The 20,553-nt window shown below is 42.9% G+C and overlaps 1 protein-coding gene across 1 annotated transcript; it reads left to right on the top strand.

Annotated features, from left to right (window-relative positions):
• Positions 1 to 766: 766 nt before the first annotated feature.
• On the top strand, positions 767 to 20,326 carry crocc (ciliary rootlet coiled-coil, rootletin). The gene is made up of 37 exons (XM_088309225.1): positions 767 to 955; positions 1,138 to 1,264; positions 1,349 to 1,494; positions 2,915 to 3,106; positions 3,183 to 3,266; positions 3,610 to 3,701; positions 3,785 to 3,950; positions 4,032 to 4,138; positions 5,420 to 5,647; positions 5,751 to 5,841; positions 6,421 to 6,507; positions 6,596 to 6,799; positions 7,574 to 7,773; positions 7,911 to 8,093; positions 8,284 to 8,428; positions 8,514 to 8,660; positions 8,740 to 8,970; positions 9,050 to 9,243; positions 9,321 to 9,448; positions 9,564 to 9,733; positions 9,819 to 9,998; positions 10,390 to 10,524; positions 10,624 to 10,767; positions 11,263 to 11,501; positions 11,573 to 11,732; positions 11,998 to 12,165; positions 12,255 to 12,678; positions 12,772 to 12,935; positions 13,322 to 13,442; positions 13,521 to 13,684; positions 14,925 to 15,140; positions 15,777 to 16,001; positions 16,084 to 16,233; positions 16,470 to 16,670; positions 17,739 to 17,870; positions 18,940 to 19,113; positions 19,906 to 20,326. The coding sequence occupies exons 1-37, from the start codon at positions 887 to 889 to the stop codon at positions 19,990 to 19,992; spliced, it is 6,075 nt and encodes a 2,024-aa protein (XP_088165351.1). The 5' UTR covers positions 767 to 886; the 3' UTR covers positions 19,993 to 20,326.
• Positions 20,327 to 20,553: the final 227 nt, after the last annotated feature.

Here is a 20,553-nt window from a genome sequence, read left to right as displayed (position 1 = left end):
TAAACGGTCACAGTAGCAATGCTGACAAATATACACTAACATAGAAGCAAATAACAATGTGGAAAAAGCAAATACAATCGCAGCATTTGAGAGAAGAGCAGAAAGAAATTAGAATGAGGTGTTGCCTGTGCTCAGAATTTTAGTTAACTTATGCTAAAGAAATAGTCAGACAATGAGTGCATCATTGCCAGTAATATATAATGACATTGATGAATTGTGTAACAGCCAGTATGTATAGTTTATGACAAATGTATTAATATGCATAATATTGCATTAGAACAATGAAGAAAAAATTATAGCTATGGTTGGAAAGGGTACAAAAGGATTTCGAAATGAACACAAGAAACAAACCTATACTGTACAACAACTAGTTAATTAAAAAAAGTTACATCAAAATAGCACCTACATGATCGTCTCATCGCAAAAAGTCTCAATGATTCTGAAAATTTGCACTGACAAAATAGCTCACTTCCCCTTTTTTCCTTTTCCTGTATTATATTATTATGTTTATAAATCAAAAATAAAAGTGGCAGCAGCTATATTATTAACAAAATAAAAAAAACACACTCTATTCTAATTATAAGCTTTTTCCACTGTCTGCGAAAGCCGAACAGTTCAAAGTTATTTCTTTGTATTCGAATGGAACCCTTTGTCGTGGGTCTGTGGGCTCGTCCGTGCGTGGGAGTAGTGGGGGAAGTGGGTGGGAGAGGTGTTGGGCTGTGTGTCTTTAAACCTGCTAATCCTGCTGCCCTCAATCTGTGTGGAGGAGGCAAGCAGGACGCATACTACACGTCTGCCTCTGACACTATCGGCTCTGACATTTTTTATTCAAATCCATTCTTTTTCTCTTAAACTCATTGGAATTAATGAATTTGGGGGTTTAAACATGTCCGCTGCAACCAGTGTAGCAGAAAACCAGGCCAGCGACCCCAGCAAACTGGAGTCAGTGATACAGGTGAGCACGACGTGTATCTGATTGCATTTGTCGTTTCATTGCAGCCTAAATACACATTCCACTGTCATCATCACTTTTTTGTGTTGTCTTTGCGTTGCCCTGAGCTACATTGCACAATGTTCACTGAGTGTCGGCTGCTCAGCTCACATTTTCATCGTGCAAATTTCCACGTTGCTCATCAGAGGCTGGAGGAGAGCGTTTTATCTGAGGAGAAGAAGCTGACTGTCCGTGGCCCCTCGCCCGACGCCCCACCTACATGTCTACCGGCAAGAGTTCGTGAGATTGTCACAAAGAACCTCAACGAAAACTGTGAGTGGTCTCGATTAAAGCAAAATGTTCAGTATATCCAGTTCCTTTTTTTTACTTTTAATGCTCTTGTTCTCATCGTTGCAGCTACAGGGGCCATGTCTTCAGTCATGTCCCTCCAGGAGGAGAATCGTGTCCTTCAGGGAGAGCTGGCCAAGCTGGAGGACCTGCTGGCACACAGCAGAGCGGACCGCGACGAGCTGGCCATCAAGTACAGTGCAATCAGCGAGAGGGTAAGGAGCTTGGAGGATGTCCATGCCTGACTCCGAAAGGATAGCCTTATGTGAAAGTAACATTCTCTGCAGGACATTGTTCAGTGTTTTTTTTTTTTTTTTTTTTTTGCTCTTTCTTTGTCTGAGATTTAGTGGTCTCCCAGGTGATGGTGCCCGGAATGAACTGAAGTGCACTGTTGCCATGGCATTTGTTGCCACGGGTGACTGTAAACAGGGGCTTCAAGTCGTTTCGATGAGGGTCGTTCGGTGGGAGGGGCACAGCAGCTAGTTTTGAGATAAAAGGAAGCATTCCAACAAACAATTCAAATTGAGTGAGAAAAGGATGCATTGTTGTTATTTTAAATATTCATAACACAACGCAACTCTTAAACAATCAAATGAGATGAGAACAAATATATTTTTTGATTGGCGCTGTAGTTTAACAATACGATTTTTAACATTGACGTCGGACTGCACTGCGGCATGCTGAGTAGGGATGAACAATTAATTCATTTCAAATTTACCTTGCAATGTAGTAGAATACAATTTTAAAATCTCAATGGCTGCAGTTTTTGGGAAAAAAAAACAAAAGAAAAAAAAACCCATCTGCATTTTGGCCAGTCAATAGGCTTTATTTGTTGTATTATGTGTATTTTATGTATTTATAGTGTCTAGCTAAGTTCAGTGCTTAAAAAGTGCAGTCGTCATTGTTTCATGAAACACGAAAAGTTTACGCCACATTTGTGAAGTTGTCGTACTGAATACTTAAAAGTTTGTAAGTCAAAGTGTTTAGTAAATTCACAACGTTAATTGAAGTAGATATTAAACAATCATTCGTATTATTTCATGATCATTTGTATTGTGTAAGCTTAACCTTTTGTAAAAAAAACAAAAACATAAATCTGCTATATTTATTTATTTTTTGCGTTTGTTAAAAAATACCTGTGAAGATGACGCCGAAAAAAATAATCCCTAATTGAATCGTTATCACAATTTTGTGGGTGGGTGAGAAACTACATTGATACAATTTTGTTAGCTCATGACCTCTCTTTGGCTGGACATTTGTGATCTTATTCTGCCTTATTATTAACGGTGAGTCTGCTGCTGATTGTCGGAATTATTGCTTGCCTTCAAGTACTTGACAAAGCAAACACAAATAGGTGGTCCGCATTTTTAAAAAAAAATTTTCATTGTGAGTAATGCATCAATCTTGATTATAAAAGTCAGGCATGTGCATGACTGTGTATCAAAAGATTCGCTTAGGAATGTTTGACTTGAATTGATACTTAAATCATTCACTATCAGCCGAGCGAAAAAAATTGATCTTTGACGTATTTATCCGTCAATGGCAGTGAGTGAGTTAAGATGTTTTTAGATTGGACAGCGTTGCCAATTAAAGCGCAAATGAGTATATTTCTTTTTTCTTGCTCATTTCGTCCAGCTTGAACAGACGCTGCGTTTTGACTCGGGGGACGGCGACCATGACTCCCCGGAGTCCCGCAGCCTTGCTCAGCAGAATGTGGATCTGCGCAGACGGCTGGATGAAGAGCAGGCGGCCTACAAGAGAAAGCTCACCGCGTATCAGGAGGGCCAGCAGAGGCAAGCTCAGCTCGTGCAGAAATTACAGGCAAAGGTTTGTGTTATCCATCTGCATCTTAATATGTGATGTAGTTGTGCAGATGTTGCTGAGCAATGCGCTGTGAGTTCAGGTGCTTCAATACAAAAAGAGGTGCGGAGATCTGGAGCAGATGCTGCAGCAGAAGTCGGCAGAGTTTGAAAAACCCAGGCTGAGTGTAAGCACAATTTTGACTTTGTCATTTTATTTGATTTAATTGGCGACAAAATTCCAACAATACTTATCTGTTGACTATTTCTAAATAAAAATTGCTCTTCTGTTATTTCTATTATTCATCACAAGGACAATCAAATGTCCAAAATTCTCCAACTCATGACAAAACTTTGTTTATCTGTGTTTAGATCACACTTTGCCACGTGTTGCTAGGCAGAGTTCGTCAGTCTGAATATTAAGTGCCAACATAGGTTCATAAAAAAAGATTACACTTGCCAGCAATGGCAATATAGAATAAGTAAGAGATGAGTAAATAAATGCAGGCAAAATCCTGTTTTCACAATTAGGATTCCAGTGAAAAGTCAAATGGTCGCTGTCCAGACGAATCGAGCAGCAACCTGGAGGATGCTTTAATCCGTCTTGAAGAAGAACAACAGCGGTTGGTATTGATTGAAAACTCACCAATCCGTTCTTTGCCTTCTCACCCCCTCCATCAATAAGTTGCACTTGATCTATTTTCAGGAGCAGCAGTCTGTCTGCGGTGAATGCCATGTTGAGAGAGCAGCTGGAGCAGGCCAGTTTGGCCAATGAGGCGCTCAGCCAGGACATCCGCAGGCTCACTGCCGACTGGACGAAAGCCAGAGAAGAACTGGAACAAAAGGAGTCCGACTGGAGGAGAGAGGAAGAGGTGCCGCAGGGATGCTTAGCGAGCATGTTTGCTTTTGCAGTAAGCAACATTTTTTTCACACTTGTGTGATTCTCTTCTCAGTCTTTCCATAGTTACTTTAGCAGCGAGCACAGCCGCCTGTTGACTCTGTGGCGCCAAGTGATCGGGTTTCGTAGGCACATCTGTGAATTGAAGAGCGCTACTGAAAGGTATGTAGATGTAGATGGGTATACTGTATAGATGATAGGACAGGGTATCGATTCAAATTTCCCAAATCGATTCGATTCAATACTCAAGGACCGGATTTGATAGCCGTAATTTTCGGACTACAAAGTGCACCCTTGCGTAAGCCGCATTAGCTCATCTTTGATTAAAAACAAAACAAACAATATACAAGCCGCACCAGGCTTTAAGCCGCAGTTTTCCATGTTGAAAAACGTGTTCAGAACGATTTTGTACTATGAATGCACATAAAGGTACTTAAAGAAATTCTTAAAACAGTGCCTTTTAACACGGCAACAACTTTGCGAATTAAAACAGAACAGACCCAAGAGAGAAAAAAAAAATCGAGATTTATTTAGCATATTTTCTGAACTATAGAGCACCCCTACCGTGAAAGAAAAATCCACAGAAAAGCCACACTGTTGTATGGTTCAAAATCAAGGAAAAAAGTAGCAGCTTATCGTCCAGAAAATACGGTACATTTTCGATTCACAATTCACTTTGATTGATTTTTGATTCAATCAAGGATTTCACCCTGTATCAATTTTACTTTCGTATGGAAGGCATTCTCTGAAAAATCTATGCTGTAATTAGGACAAACTGTTTGTTGTAACTTGGTGCATTAGTGAAAATATTAAAATTTACATTAAGAATGGAAGCCAAAGCAGTTCCATTAATCATGTACGTTTTATTTAAGATGACCTGATCGAAACAATAAATACATTTGCCTTTGTGCTTTTCGGCACTGACTTCATTGTTTCCGCCATTTTGTTTTGCTACTTTCGCGTAGTGACAAGATGTCACATGACGCGTGAAGTAAATGAATGGGGAAAAAGTTATTAACACTATCGATATATGGTTTTATGAATCGATATCTGCTATGAAAAGCAAAATCAATTCAAATCGATATATATCAATTTCTTTTCAAACCCAGCCCTAACAGATGAAGCTGCTGATGAATGGATGGTAGATGGCTTCACTGCTAGGTGGGTGGATGGGTTTATGGATGTGATTTATTGGACAAAAAAAAAACCCCACAAAAGATATGAAAACAAAAATTGAAATGGTGTGCACTTATAAGAAATGAAAAGATCATCTACATATGTCTTTACTTCAGCGAGTTTACTTGTTAAAAGGGATTTGGGATCCAAATTATGGATGTGGTCATGAATGCCTGGCTACATCTGACGTATCGATTGATTGATTGATAATAAATGTAAATCCTGCCTTTCCCGATTCCCACCTCTGTCCCGCTCTCCACTCACCAGAGACTTGTCAGACATGCGTAACGAGCTGGCTCAGGCGTCGCACTCTGCTCAGGTGTCCTGCACGGGTCTGTCTGCCACACTGAACACCAGAGAGGGAGGAGCCGCACTGGCCCTGGAGCGTGAGAAGGCGCTCAGGGTCCAAGTGGAGCAGCAACTGAGGGAACGCGTGTCGGATATGATGAACCTTCAGGCTAGGACGGACGCAGAGAGAAGCGAGCTCAACCTCAGGTCAGAGGCTGCTTTACAGTGCCGCCAAAAGTGAAGAGAAGAACCTATCACAGGTTTAGGTGATGAAACAACCAATCGTGGTCTTTCGTGTGCCAATCAACAGGTTGTCGGACTCCGTGCGGGAGGCGGAGAGACTGAAGGGCAAAATTGAGGAGAAAGAGAGAGAGCTCGTTCTTCTATCAAGGAGGCTTGAAGTGAGTGGACAAGCAGAACAGTATTGCTGCTGACTTATGATTAAAAAGTCATACTAGTTCCGGGCCTTTATTATGGGTTGTGTCCATATATGTAAAAATGCGTTAAAAAAAATAAATCTAAAATAAAATTTTTGTTGTATTTTATAAATACTTATACACAAATAATTCATACTTACACTAACATATATTATAATTTAATGGATAATATCAGTAAAATATATTAATTAAAACTTAGAATCATATATCATTATATGTATTGTTGTATTTTGGATTCCTCATTTCTCTAACATAACATCCTTCTATCTAGAGAAGCAATATTAGTATTTTGATCTGCATCATACTTGGCGTTGCAAATATATATTTTAAATACCTTCATGTAACTTTCTTATGTCACAAAAGTATTAAAAACACCTTAGACCATATTGCTGTGCAGTTTCCTTGCCATTGCAAACGATAATCCAATTAATAAATCAATTAATTAAATAAATAGCTCCTCCAGAATCAAAACTCTCTATTTTCTCCTGATATGAGATCTCTTTAGATTCAGATTACGGATCCCATTGATTATTTTGCCTCCAGGAGCAGAGCAGCAATGATGGGAGTGACATGCAGCTGATGAGAGCTCACACTGAGACGCTATTGGACACACTGCGTGACATCGCTCAGGTGAACCTGCTCCACATATGGCCATGTCATCACTCCGTTAGGCTGGAGATTCATCACGCTAATGATTGATTTATTTATTTTTTATAAGACGGTCTTGACAGACGCTGAGTCGTCTGAGGCAGATCAGGACAACTCTGCGGCTCCTCTGCTGGCCTTTATCCACAACTCTTCCTTTGCCGCTCCCCCTCGCCGGTCTTCCTCCCCTTCAAGGCTGACAACGTTTTCTGCTCTCCCGGAGTCAACCCTGTCGGCGCTACGCTCGGCAGTCAGCCACAAGACACTCCAGCTGCAGGTGACACATACGCTCACTGGCCACAACATTACGAGCACTTGCATAATTTGATGAGATTCAAAAGAAGAGCTGCAATAAAGTGCATATTCATATTTGTATATTGATGAATGTATTTGCCACTGAATGCATCAAGAATGAGCATTATTGTCTTTAAAATAAAAGGACACTGTCCATTTTGCGTGGATTTCATTTGATTTGCTAGCTGTACAAAATGTTGTGGCTGCACAGTTTAAATGGTCATACAGATGCATTCAATATACCAGAATATTGTTCGTTAAGTTAATTTATACACAATAAAAATGTTTTAGGATTTTATTTAAAAAAATAATTTCCATGATTACTGTATGGCTTATGACAAACTAAAACCCAAGTTTACTATCTACAAAAAATTTTTCACTTGCTCATGAGGGAAAGGAGAGCCACAGTTGCCAGCGGGCTTTTCATTTATTGAGGAGATCAGTAAAACACAAACACATTGTGCACACTCATTCGAGAGCTGCTTTCATCCACCCCTCACATCCAAACACTCACGCGCAGACTCAGCAACATCACACGCTACTCTAATTAGTGTGTGTGTGTGTGCGCGTGTTCAAAAATGCCTTCAGTGTTTTTGAAAGTGTGTTTTAATACGTTTTAATGAGTATGTTAGAAATATTTTGATGTGGTCTGGTTCACTGGATTTGTAATTTATTGAGATGCACATGAATGCTTGAATATTTCACAATTTGTCGAAAAGCACCAATTTTAGGTCCAAACCTCTTGTTTTGTCGACAGGATGCCCGAGGGCGTTTACTGTCTGCCCAGTCCTCCATACAGCAGTTCCGAAAGCAGCTCGCTGAGGCCGAATCAGCCGGAAGAGAAGCGGATCAACGACACCAAACGCTTCAGAGAGAGCGAGACACTGCCCATCGGGACAAAGACACCATGCAGCGAGAAAAGGACCGCCTCAGGCAGGAGAGAGACACGCTGGCCAGGTAATTAACTTGTTTTTAGCCCATGTTGAGTCGGAATCCACGCTCCCTTACCCCTGTGTAAAGTCACAAGTTTTATTTATTTTTTTTCCTATACTTTTTTGGAGATCTAACATTTCAATAAATTGCCCCTGATACAGTGAGAAAGTGAGCTTGGAGAAGAACATGAAAGCAGCTCAGAGCAGCAATGAGACTTTGCAGATGGATTGTGAAAAGCTGCAGCTGCTTGTGACATCCACACAGCGGGAAAAAGAGCACCAGAGGGAGGAGAAGGAGGCTGCGTTCCTGGAGAGGGACCGGGCCAAAGCTGAAGTTCAGAGGATGTAAGTAGGCTAATTGAAAGTGACTCAATGTTGCCTACTTGCACACTAATCCCTAAAGTCTCGCGGGGCCAGCGCACATACGCTGACTGGAAGTCATTCAGGAGAGTTTGATTCGATCCGCTTTGGCTTGCACGACTGTGCCAGCTTATTGAGTGAGTCTTTTTATACGTGTGTGTGTGTGTGATTTTAGTCAGATGCAGTGGGACCAGAGTGAAAGCCGCGCATCTGCCCAGCGTGGTGAGCTTTCTTCAGTGCGGGAGACTCACCAGCAGGCGGAGGTTTCCAGGCAGTTACTGGAGAAGGAGCGAGCCCAACTTTCTGAAGCACTCACTCGGGTATGTACATGAGTGGACTATATCGTTGATTTTTTTTTTTTTTAATTTAGCGACCCTATTTCCGACCCTTGTTTTCCTCTTTCAGGCTGAGAGCAGCAATGCGGAACTTTCTCTACTGATCAATAAGCTCCAGTCTGAGGATGCAGCGCTCAGGGACTCTTTGGCCAAAATGGGCAGCATGAATGAGGCTCTGTCCCAAGATAAAACTGACCTTAATACCTACATACTTCAGGTAGATGACAATTTATTTGCGTGGATTACGATATCTCTAGTAGCCTCTCCAGAGTGTTCATGCGGAACTCTGTGACTAGCTAGAGGACGAGAAGGCCCTGCTGCACGCTCAGAAACGTGAAGCCGAGCAGGAGAAGCTGACCATCAGAGATGAGCTGGTCCGGTTGGAGCAGGACCGAATGGAGCTGGACTCCGCCCGCATCACTCTGCGCCAGTCCCTGCAGGACACTGAATTGACCCGTGTGGGGATGGAGGCTGAGCTCCAGAGTCTCAGGACGGAAAGACTTAAGCTGCAGGAGAAAGTCACGCAGGTACAGGTGCTCTCTGTCATACGGATAAATAAGACGTCATTTATCACGATGACATCATCTATTTGGCGCTCCTTGTCAGCTCTGTACCGAGGTGACCTCCTTGGGTTCTGAATTAAGCCTCGCCAGAGGGGAGGGCCAGCGGAACGAAGCGGCCCTGGAGGAGGCCGGGCGAAGTCGGGCGGAACTGGCCAGAGACAAAGCCGCTCTTCAAGTACAGCTGACGGCATCCGAGAGAGAAAACAGCGCGCTGTCGGAAGAACTGTCCGCTCAGAGGCGCGTGTTTACAATCAGGGAGTCATTTCCACAGCGTCGCATGCCTTTTTGTAACGTGTGGGTTTTAACCCGCGTAGGTCCGAGCGTGAGTCTCTAGAGACCACCCTGTTTGAGGTGCAGCATCAGCTTGCTCAAGTGGAGTCTCGGAAGGAGCAGCTCGGGGCAGACAACCAAAATCTTCGAGTGCGCACTGACACGGCAACAGGTGAAGGATGAGGAAGGAAGAGACAAATGTTTGCGCTAACAGATTGCATGTGGTGATGGCCATGTTGCACATGAGCCAATATTTATTTTCATTTTTTTTTATACGTGATTTCCAGCTGAGCTGCGGCGTGCTCGTTCTGAGGCGGAGACCGCACTGGCCCAAGCAGAGCGGGAAAAACACGTTTTGACTCAGACGCTGAATGCAGCACATCTGGAGGCCCAGCAAGCTTTGCGCAAGGCCACCTGCGAACATCAGGAGGAGGTGGAGAAACTTGTCACAGAAAAGGTGAGGTCATTAGCTCCACAAATCAATATTACCGCATTCGAGATTCATCAGCATGATTTGCGGTTGTGGCTGCTCCCATCCACAGGAAGCCCTGCGGCAGAGTCTCACGGTGGCCCATGACGGCGCTCTGAAGAAGCTGAGGCAAGAGGTGGAGGAAGAGCTTCACAAAGCGCAGAGAGAGAAGGACGAGCTGCAGAGTGATCTGAGGATTCTCCTGCATGATCGAGATCAGAGTCTGCTGCAGGCGGAAGCAGAGAAACAACAGGTTAGCGTCACACTTGGACACGTAATGATGACGTCAAGCAATTTGAATGGAAAAAGGTGCATAGGTAGGAAAAAAATTGATTCTGAGGTGTTTGATGGTTCGATCCGGGATCTCAGGTTTTTTAAATTTTTCAAGATGCAAGCTGTGACTCGGATGGTTTATTTTTTTTGTCGTGAATTGCAAGCAAAAATTTTAATTTGACAGGTGGTGAACAATTCTTCCAAATATGTGCAATAGATTTCTATTTCTGTTTATTTGATAGTTTTTTGGGATGACATGAATGGTTGAAGAGCATTTGCATTCATTTTAGTGGGGAAAGATGATTTGAGATATGAGTGTTTTGAGTTACAAACAAGTCAAGGCACCACTTTTTTTTTTTTCATTTTCCCAGGCTCTGTCACTAAAGGAGGCTGAGAAAGCAGCGCTGTGTGACAGAGTGTCCGGTCTACAAGCCGAGTTGTCAACCTTGACCCTCGAGGCCGAGCGCAAGGCCCGAGCAGCGGCTCTTTGCAAAGAGCAGGAACAGGTCAAACAAAGAAGTACAACCACGATAACAAACATACAGTTGTAAAAATGTTTTACCACTGTCATTGTTTTACTCAGAAATTATATTCATATTTTACAGGCGAGAGTTGGTGCTCTAACCAGTGAGCTGCAGGATGTTCAGTCTCAGCTCGAGGACGCTTCTGTTCTTCACAAAAAGGATCTCCAAAGTCTGCGAGAGACTCTACGCGACTTTCAGTCACGTGCTGATGGTGCTTTCAAAGAGGTACAAGATTCTGGAGCAATGCACATAAGTTACAGTCAAGCCATTCTGGTTGGATTTACAATATTGTATGTTGACACTATTTTGCTCTCAAGCGGCACAATTGGGTTATCCGTCATGGCAATTTAAATATGAAAAAAACAAAACAAAAAAACCCCTCATGAAATCATATAACTCACCTGTTTTCTGAAGCTGAGCCATGATTAGTCGTTAGCTGAGCACTGAACAACTGTCGACAGAGATCCATGCCCTCGTGCTGCCCGCTGCCAACCGCCGTCTGCCTCCTGAGAGATGACTCGACTTTAGCTTTCCAAAATGTCCAAAATAATCAAGCGTCCCTTTAATATAATCTAATTCAAATGTCTGTTTTGCTATAAAGTAATTCAAATATTTATATTTTGCAACATGCCCAGTAAATCTCGATGGAAAAATAGCAGCACATATAGTATTGCTGTTCCTTCCATCTGTTCAGTGCTACCTTGCGCGTTTCCTTTCCAGCTCGACAAGTGCAAAGCTACTCTGGCTGCCAGCGAGGAGAGTCGAGATGAGCTCAGGCGAGACGCGCTGGAGGCCGAGCGTCGTCTCAGCCAAGCGCAGGACGAGGCGGAAAACCACAGAAGAGAAGGCACGGAACTGCGCCGCAGCCTGAGCGACGTCTCCAAGGAACGAGACACCCTCAGTCAGTCCAATTGCCAGCTGAGAGAAACTCTACGAGGGGCCGAGACCGAGAGAATCAGGTGAGTGCTCTCAAAGACCAAAACAGAGGCTGCGGTTAGGATATTCTCACCGGCGTGTGTGTGTTGGTCAGCGTGAAGCGACAGTGTGAGGAGAAGGAGCAAAGACTGATCGTGCTGCAGGAGAATTTCTCATCCTCTCAGAAGGAGGTGACAGAGCTGCGCAGCTGTCTTAGGGAAGTTGAAAGGTCACGACTGGAGGCGCGACGAGAGTTGCAGGAACTGCGCAGACAGGTGAGATGGACCTTTATGCAGATTCTTTGGCTTATTTAGTTTATTTAAGTTTACATATTAAAAAAACTGCACTTTAAAAAACTGACCCTCAATGATTTATACCCTTTCCAAATTTTGAGTTTTTTTTTTTTTTTTTTTGCTGTGTTTCGCTCTAAAATTGACCCTCGGGTTGATCTATTGTCTGTAGACAAGAGTTAAAGACAAAGAAGACCGAAACCACCATGCAGATGACAATATAATAATAAACTCTCTTTGTTGGTTCCAGTTGAAGGTCCTGGATGGAGAGAAGGATCAGAAAGGGAGGGAAGTAGCGGAGCTTCAGACCCGCTTGTCCTTGGAGGAGCAGCGCGAGGAAGAGAGAGGGAAGGAGGTTTTTAACCTGAGGCACAAGTTAACTGAGGCGGAAACTGTTCAAGACTCCCTGAAGAGAGAGGTGAGGATATGTCGATTCTTTTCTTTTCAGAGTTACCCTTTAAGATATCCTAACGCCTCCCCTCACACTGACCCTTTGTGTCCTCTCAGATGACCCTATTTCAGAAGCGGCTGGCCGAGTCCGAGTCTGGCTGGCGGCTTTGCGAAAGAGAGCTGACCGCTCAGCTTCAGGAGGCCCGAGGCTGCGAAAAGAAGCTGCAGGATGAAGCTAAGAACCTGACGTTGCGTGCGCAGGCAGCCCAGGACTCGTCTGGCGTGTACAGCCTGCAGCTAAGCGAGGCCCAGGGCCGACTGGCCGCCACTGAGGCGGAGCTGACGCGGGCTGAGGCCTGCAGGAGGGATCTGGAGTTTCGTCTGAGCGGCCTCCAGTCGGCGCTGACCAGAACGTTGGGCATCGGCGCCGGAGGAAGAGGGGCGAGAGGGCGCAGCCCCGGGGGCGGCTCTGCGTCACCCAGCCCGATGTCACGCCATCACAGCATCTCGCCACTACGCTCCTCTCTCTCGCCCCCTAAAGGTAAAACTTATATTTTTTTGTGTTCTCATTCTTTGCATCGAATGATCTTTGCATCATTTTTAGCTGTTTTGATGTTTCATTAATTTCTTCCAGAATTTCACACGAGCACACCTGACGACACTCTGGGCTCCAGAGCTGTTTCTCCTGAGGGGGGGGGCACGCCTCTCCCTCTCTCACAGTCAGAACTAGACCCTGACACTCTGCGAAGTGGTCTGAAGGACTTCCTCCTGGAACTCCGTGAAGCACACAGAGAGCGGGTAAAGGAAAATGAAATGATGCCCAGTGTTTCAGATGGAGCCTTGCTGTGAGAATTTCAAGACATGAGTAATTGATGGCCCTTGAAAAAAAAGTTAGGAATTGTCTTTGGATGATGGCAGCAAAGCGCTATTTTTGTGTAAAGAAAACTTTTCAAGTCATTTCAACATATGTCCTTGGCAACAATATGTTGTCAAAGAAATATTTTTATTACTTTGACCTGGCTACAAAAAAACGCAAATATATACCTTAATAACAGAAAATAGGTTCCACACAATGTCACAAATATGCGAATTCCCAAAGGCTGACTATGCGGGGGGGTCGGCTGTAAAATAGCAGCAGGATATGCCAGCACCCACATTGTTGAACTATACGTTTTATTTTGAAGGATGACGCTCTGTGTCAGTTGGGGGTCATCCAGCGGGAGGTGGACGAGCTGAGGGGCGATCGAGACTTGGCTCAGAGTCGTCTCGCTCATCTGCAGAAGAACTTACAAGACTACCAAGAAGGTGTGCGTCCGATTATCATGTCTGCTGCTTTTTCATCTCACAAGCACGCAATGAAACGTTGCCTCGGCATGTGGTTAGGCAAACGAGGTCTGGATGAGCGTCTGACGCACGCCCAGCTTCAGCTCCATCAGCAGGAAGAGGCGGTGCGGAGAGGCGACAGAGAGAGGAGGACGCTCGCCGACAAGCTGAAGGAGTTGGAGCGTGTGCTGCAGGCTTGTGAAGCGGAGAAGAAACACACACAGGTACACATCCCCTTGTACACTTAACTTGTGGCGACACACGACACCCAAGAACAACATCTGAGGAAGATGACACAATAACAGCAGATGGGCTCTCACCGCTTGTGCCGTCTCATGCCAAGCTCTCCTTATGCCTGCTAGTGAACACAGAAAACAGACTACGTATTAGGTATGAATGTTTTGTTTTTTTTTAAATTAATTTATTTGTATTTTTTATGTTTTATGTTTTTTTTTTATTTTTAATTTTTTATTTATTTATATTTTTTTATGTTGTATTTTTTATTTGTTTTTATTTTATTTTATTTTTTTTGAAGGATGCTACCTTAAAACGCGTCTCGTGGGACCAACAAGGATGAATGCAGTTTTTTTTATTTATTTTTTTTGGACGTTGGTTGACTTTTTGGGAAAAATATTTATACCTTTTAGAAATATTGAAACTAGAGTTGCTCCAGAGTCAAATTGTCACATTGATCAAACATTATTTACTGCAAAGGCACTTTTTGAGATTAACATTCATTCCACTCGGGCTGAGTAATTAATCAAAAATTAATCATGATTTTAATTTTGGCTTCTTACGATGGTAAGGCGTAGTGTGTATCTACAAGTTGTGCTTGATTTGACGAGATGGCTTTGTACGTGCTATTATCATTTCTCTAGCTTGTGTGTTTAATATTAGCATCATGCAACCGAGACAATTTGCATCTTCACATGCGTCAACCGCAAGTTTTTTTGTTTTGTTTTTTTCCATCTGTGCGGCCCAGTCCAAAGTGGCCCGCGATTCTGTGGTTGGGGACAACTGATAAAAGTTATTCTGCCCGCCCTGAGCGTGCTTTTAAGATGTTTATTGCCACCCCAGTTGGCGTTTACTGTAAAAGAAAGAAAAAGAAAATCGGGATTTGGTAAATGATTGCCCATCCCTTCTTTGTCTTCATGAAAGTGGAAAAAGAAATTAACCATTGAAATATATCGTCTTAAACTTCTGGAATACAACCAGATAAATATTCAGACTTTGACACAATTCTTAGCTTTCAATTCTCATCGTATCTTATATCTAAAAATGTGTAAATCGGGTCATGCGTCTCTCAATGCACCACTCTATTCAAGAACTTCAAAGGTTCCACACATTGGCATGTATGCAGAAACATGTAAAGCCGATGTTTTCCTGCCCCCAAAAGCTTCCTATGAGCCTCACTGCAAACGAAGACATCGTTCTATCACTTCTGTCCTCCTTCCACCGCTCCAGGAACAACTGGATAAGCAGCGAGCTGCAGAAGTGCGTCTTGAGGCCGAGAGGAGACGCCTGCGGGAGGCGCTTGAGACGTCCGAAGCTCGGGCCACCCGGGTTGAGGTAGGACGGCGGAGTTTGGAAGGCGAGCTGCAGAGACTCCGACTCAGTCTCGGAGACCGGCAGGCTGAGAGCCAGGCCTCCCACCATCGCCATGATGTTCTGCTCAAACAGGTGCAGTCAAATCGTTGGTTCTCTGAATAACATGATTTTTTTTTTTTTAATGTTTTTAGTTTCATAATTTGAAATAATGTGGTTCTATTTGTTTCCAACTGCACTGTACTGAACATAATGATAGCAGTTTCTAATACGTCACCCTATTTTCATGCCCAGCACACGTTTAGCGCAAAGCGTGGTCGGTCTCCTGTGCACATGGGGGGGGGGAGTTTGCTTTCTTTTCGTACTTTCGTAAATGTGAGGAGCCTCTAGATATGGGTGTTTGCGCCATTGTGCGAGTTTTCATTCAAATTAGAACTGATTTGAGTGATAATTGGCTATGTTAGTAGACCACAAATTAATTTCAGGAATTGTGTGAGACACTTCCATTTATTTTGTTTTCACGTTTTTAAGCACATAAAGGCGCTTTTTGTTTTTTAAACTGCAGTAAATCAAAAGGATTTTATTTCTAAACTTTGTGCCCGCTCGTGTGGCCCACTAATGTTGCCAAAATAAAAACACCTTGCAAACCACAATCAACGGACTCAATTATCGTTACTGCTCTCCTCGGCTGCTACTTCACGGCAATCAGCAAAAGTGACAAAAGCAATGACTCACGCTTTATTTTCGTTATTTTGTGGGCACAAATGACAGGTAGCAGACGGCGAGGACCGAGTGTCCCTGCTTCAGACGGAAGTGGAGCGACTGAGTCAGGCGCAACTCAAAGCGGATGAAAACGAAGCTGTGCTGCGGGAGAAGAACGCCTCCCTCAACCAGAGTCTGCAGGAGTTAGCTGCGGCTCACGGCAGCGCTCAGAACCGCCTGACTGCCCTGCAGAAAGCTTTGAGTATGACCGAGCAGGAGAAACAACACCTCCAGGTGGGCGCTAATGCAAGCGGTGCGGAACAAAAGACTGCGAATGCGCTAATATGATCATTTCTTGCAATATTGTGTCCATCAGGAGCGAATCGATGAATCCCGCTCGTCGTTAAGCGAAGCCAGGCGGAACATGGCGACCCTCAACGAGCGTATGCACGGCCTGCAGAGTGAGCTGCACCAGAGCCGGCTCCAACGGGAGCAAGTGGAGGCCGAGTTCACCAAAAGCCAAGAGGTGGGCATCGTGTTCAATTATGACATCAATTATGATTTTCCCGACAATTAGTTGAAATTGCATCTTTTCGTGTGGCTAAATTGGCGCTGCACACACCTCAGCCCACTTGAAGGATTTGTTCCTTTTTCAACGGCATCTCAGACAATCTTGTGACCTCCATGTTTCATCCACAGCGGGGTAGCTTCTCTGATCAAATGTTGTCTACCGGTTTTATGTTATCGTTGATTGTGTGTCAGGCTTTGCGTCAGCGCTCGGCCAGCCTTGCTGAGGCCCAGCGCGGCGCCCAGGCGGCTCAGACGGAGCACGCCACGGTGGAGGAGCGTCTACGTGGGCTGCAGAAGGCCGTGGCCATGCTGGAAACGGAGAAGAAGGACGCCGAGAGGCAAGCTGTGAGGCTGGAGAAGGATAAAAATGCTCTGAGGAATACGCTTGATAAGGTATCGTCTCCTGACAGTCTAAATCAATCCTTTTAGCGTTACAGCACTTTAAGAATCCCACGGTTGGCCAAAGTACTTAATATAATACATGCAGAGAAAATAAAAACATAGCAACAAACAGTACATGAGCTTCAAATGGATGAAATACCAGGAATATATGACAAAGGTAACAACATTTCATCTGGGTTTCACGTTCATAACTTTCGTTTTCGGAGATGGATCCCTTACAGGGAAGAGACCAATTAAACACATTTCCTATCAATGAATTGGCAGGCTGATATTAGCTCCTTGAAAATCAGAAAAAGTTAACTTAAAAAAAAAAAATACATTAACATATTATAGCATTGGACAAAGATAATACCTTCAAACTTTTTCCCCTCAAAGAAATCTTGCGATTTCTGGTCCTTTCTCTCTGTTAAACAAATAAGACTAGGTATTGTAAAACAGTCACATTTTCTGCCTGTAATTCACATTTTTATTGTTGATTGTGTCATGGCACTAAAAGATCATTTATTTTATTTCTAATCTATTTTTTAAATGAATTATTATTGTAATATTTTTCTGCCAAATGGCACAATTGGCATTGACCTCCAAAAAATGTATTTTGTTCGGGCCCTTATAACTAGCTAGTATACCCGTGAGTGCCATAGGCATAAACAATTTGTCTATTTTCGAGAAAAAAGTCAAAGTGTCACGCAGACATTCATATTTTTTCGAGAAGAAAAATGCGATGGAAAATTGTTCTTGACAAATGGGACTTTTTCCTGTAAAAAAAAAAAAAAAAGAAAATCTCCTTTTGTTCTTTCAAAACTGATATCAGTACAAAACTCGAATCAAAACTTTTAACTGGCTCAAAGTTAAGCTAGGGAGGAGTAGTTTGTAGTTTTTTGTTTTGTTTGTTTGTTTTTTTTGGGGCACATCAGTCCCTAAGCACCTTTTAAAATGATTCGACATATGCTTGTGCAATTTTGATGACCTCCAAGCTAAAGCTCACTGAATTGAACTAGTTCTGGCTATATACTAAAAGAAAAGTTTCAAATATTACAAATTCAATGCATCCCTCCTCAGGTCGAACGTCAGAAGCTGAAGAGCGAAGAGGGCAGCATGCGTCTTTCGGCGGAGAGAAACCGCTTGGATCGCTCCCTGAACACGGCGGAACAGGAGCTGCAGGAAGCCCAGCAGCAGATTCTCATGCTGCAGGTAGCGTACGCATCGGTGACATTTTCAAGTCTTAGTTGCACCATTACACAATTTAAAAATACTGTAAGTTTTTGCATTACTTTGCTCATTTGTGAATGACAATTTAGGGCATTTGTCAGAAGCCAACAACCATTTGTCAGTTAACTTTGTCCTAGCTAATAAACTTCAAAGGTGTCTGACAAATGTCACGAACACACAATAATGTGAAGTGTGAAATCTAAATGACATAGACATCCTCTTTTCTTCTTTTGGACGGTGCTTTAAGTATAATTGTGAAATAATCTGATGAGCCACTTCATTAGGTACTTTAGAATACAATGCGTTGTTAATAATTCAATTTTTACTTTGATGCAGGTGTACCTAATGATGTGGCCAATTGGATTAAATACATTAAATATTTTAGGAATGGATAAGATATGGCCTTGGGGTCCACAATCAAGTGTAGGGCATGCTTTATGTGTCCCCAATTGTATTTTTGACACAGATTTTAAAAAAAAAGATTTTGCCCTATTTTCCTTTTTTTTTATTTGAAGTTTGACCGATAAAAGCTTGCGCAATTTGTATTTTACCTTGCGTTGAAATTTAGAGCATGATGTCTCAGGGAAAAAAAATATCTTAAATCATACATTATGCAACATTTATTACTATATTAAATTTTATTATTGTTATTATCATCATTCTTATCGCTATGAAAATCTGATGAGCATGAAACAAATCCTACAAAAGTTTACTTGCATCTGATTAAAACAATGTCAAAATTTGTTTACCAGTTTGATGTGGCCCAAGACGTTATTAAGTTTCACACTTTTATTTCTGTGTTTGATCACATCCACAAATGACCTTGCCCATCTGTCCATTTAAAAATTAAGACAAATTCGCTGGTCTGATATATGCCATACGTGGTTCGCAATGGCTAGATTGTTCCAGAACGTTTTCCTCCTTTTATCCTTAATGTCCTGAGCCATCATTAAGCATGAAGTCATCCGGCCCGCTTTTGTTTTATGGACTCTAACATGCTCTCGCTCTCTCGCTCTCCGTCTCTCCCTCTGTGCGTGTGTGTCATGAGTAGACACAGATGGCTGACATGGAGCAGTCCCACAGCATGTGTGAGAGTTTGGTCAGGCAGCGTGATGAGACCCAGCAGGAGTCCGAGAGACTGAGAGCCAGCTTCAGGGACCTGGAGAGGACTCTGGGTTCCAGGGAGCGCACACACCGGCACCGGGTCAAAGGTCTGGAGGAGCAGGTAGGGGCGTCAAGGCCTTGCAACTCTCACTGCGTTGGGGACACAAATAAACATTTGATTGTGTGAGTGTCTGCTTTTAATCCAAGTGTTAATCCGAGCTCACTTGTGACCCTGACCAGGCGTTGTCCTTGGTTTGGACATTCTGGACACACTAGCGCGTCCATTTTAGTTCAGATTTGTTTTTTAATACGTCCACAATTCTGGATTTAGAGTTGCCAATGCATGACAAGCAGCACTGCGGTCTACTGGAAGCGCAGAATTATTAAGAGCAACAAAAAGAGGCAGAGAAGGTCCCCAACATAGCTATTTGCCCAAGTATTGTCATGTTGTTTGTGCTTTCTACCAAGATGGTGCTCGCGGGCACATGAGTAGCACGGGCCCTTTTCTAACTCTCCAGTGATGCAACAATTGTGATTTTCCCAGGAATGTTGTAGGAGTGTTCATTTGAAAATGTGAACACTGGCAGATAATTATAGGAATAAAATGTTGCATATTGATATAAATGCACTTCTTAATGATCATGAGAAATAATTTCTCTCAATCAGTGTCTTCACATCATTAATTGTTAATTGTAACATATAACTGGAGCCTGACTGGTTTTTGAGTCTGATGCAAATTTTGTTTACACTCAGCCGATTAATTCCCCCAAAAACATCTAATGAATAAAATACTGTAACTTCTGTGTTTGTCTCTTAACAGTTCCAACAATAGAGCTTTGTCCTTTTGTATTTGTTACTTTACAACTGAGTGATTGAATCATCTCTGTGCCAACTGTCGTTGCTCTTTGTGCAGGTGTCGACCTTGAAGGAGCAGCTACAACAGGAGATGAAACGGCGACAGCCTTCACTTCCGTCGTCATTTCTTTCGACAGCCGACTGAGAGCAGCAGCCGCGTCACCATCAGGGAAAATGACATCAGCGGTGACCGAAGGCAAAAAATGTGCACCCACCGGCCACAATATTAAGTACACCTGCACAGTTGAATGACCTGTATAAACGATTCTCTTTTTTTTAAAGATGCTCATTTTAGCACGTATTTTACTGCCTTATCTTATTCGGCTACACTGGCGAGGAAACTATTGGAACAGCTCTCAGCGTGATGCACTCGGTTTAGTGTCAGACAAATGTGAACATATCTTTGAGAAGGCAAAATTGGTTCTCACAAGGATACTCAGGTGTACCTAATAAAATGGCCAGTTAGTGCATAAAGACTAGCTGCCATTTGAATGAAGTATAAGCTACCCACCGTCCACATTCCCATCATTATGAGGAAGAGCTGCAATACAATTGCCAGAAAAAGCAAATATTTACATGACTAAACACTATTTTAGTACTAAACGTAAAAAGTCATGTGCTTAAGTGTGACGATAGTATTATTTTTTTTAATTAAAATTATATCAATGATATTGGCTCACTGTGTAAATGCTGCAAGGGTTTCCCC

This window comes from Idiotropiscis lumnitzeri, chromosome 11, assembly GCF_059441095.1.
Source record: "Idiotropiscis lumnitzeri isolate Australia: NSW breed Sydney's pygmy pipehorse chromosome 11, RoL_Ilum_1.0, whole genome shotgun sequence".
NCBI lineage: Eukaryota > Metazoa > Chordata > Actinopteri > Syngnathiformes > Syngnathidae > Idiotropiscis > Idiotropiscis lumnitzeri.
The sequence above is the reverse complement of the archived record's forward strand: the minus strand, read 5'-3'. Positions and strand labels throughout refer to the sequence as shown.

Bases quoted from the DNA above. Each gene is read 5' to 3' on its own strand.
- crocc (XM_088309225.1), top strand. From the start codon at position 887: ATGTCCGCTGCAACCAGTGTAGCAGAAAACCAGGCCAGCGACCCCAGC. The intron at 4,139-5,419 runs GTATGTAGATGT...TCCACTCACCAG, and splicing joins TTGAAGAGCGCTACTGAAAG to AGACTTGTCAGACATGCGTA. The intron at 8,429-8,513 runs GTATGTACATGA...TTCCTCTTTCAG, and splicing joins TTTCTGAAGCACTCACTCGG to GCTGAGAGCAGCAATGCGGA.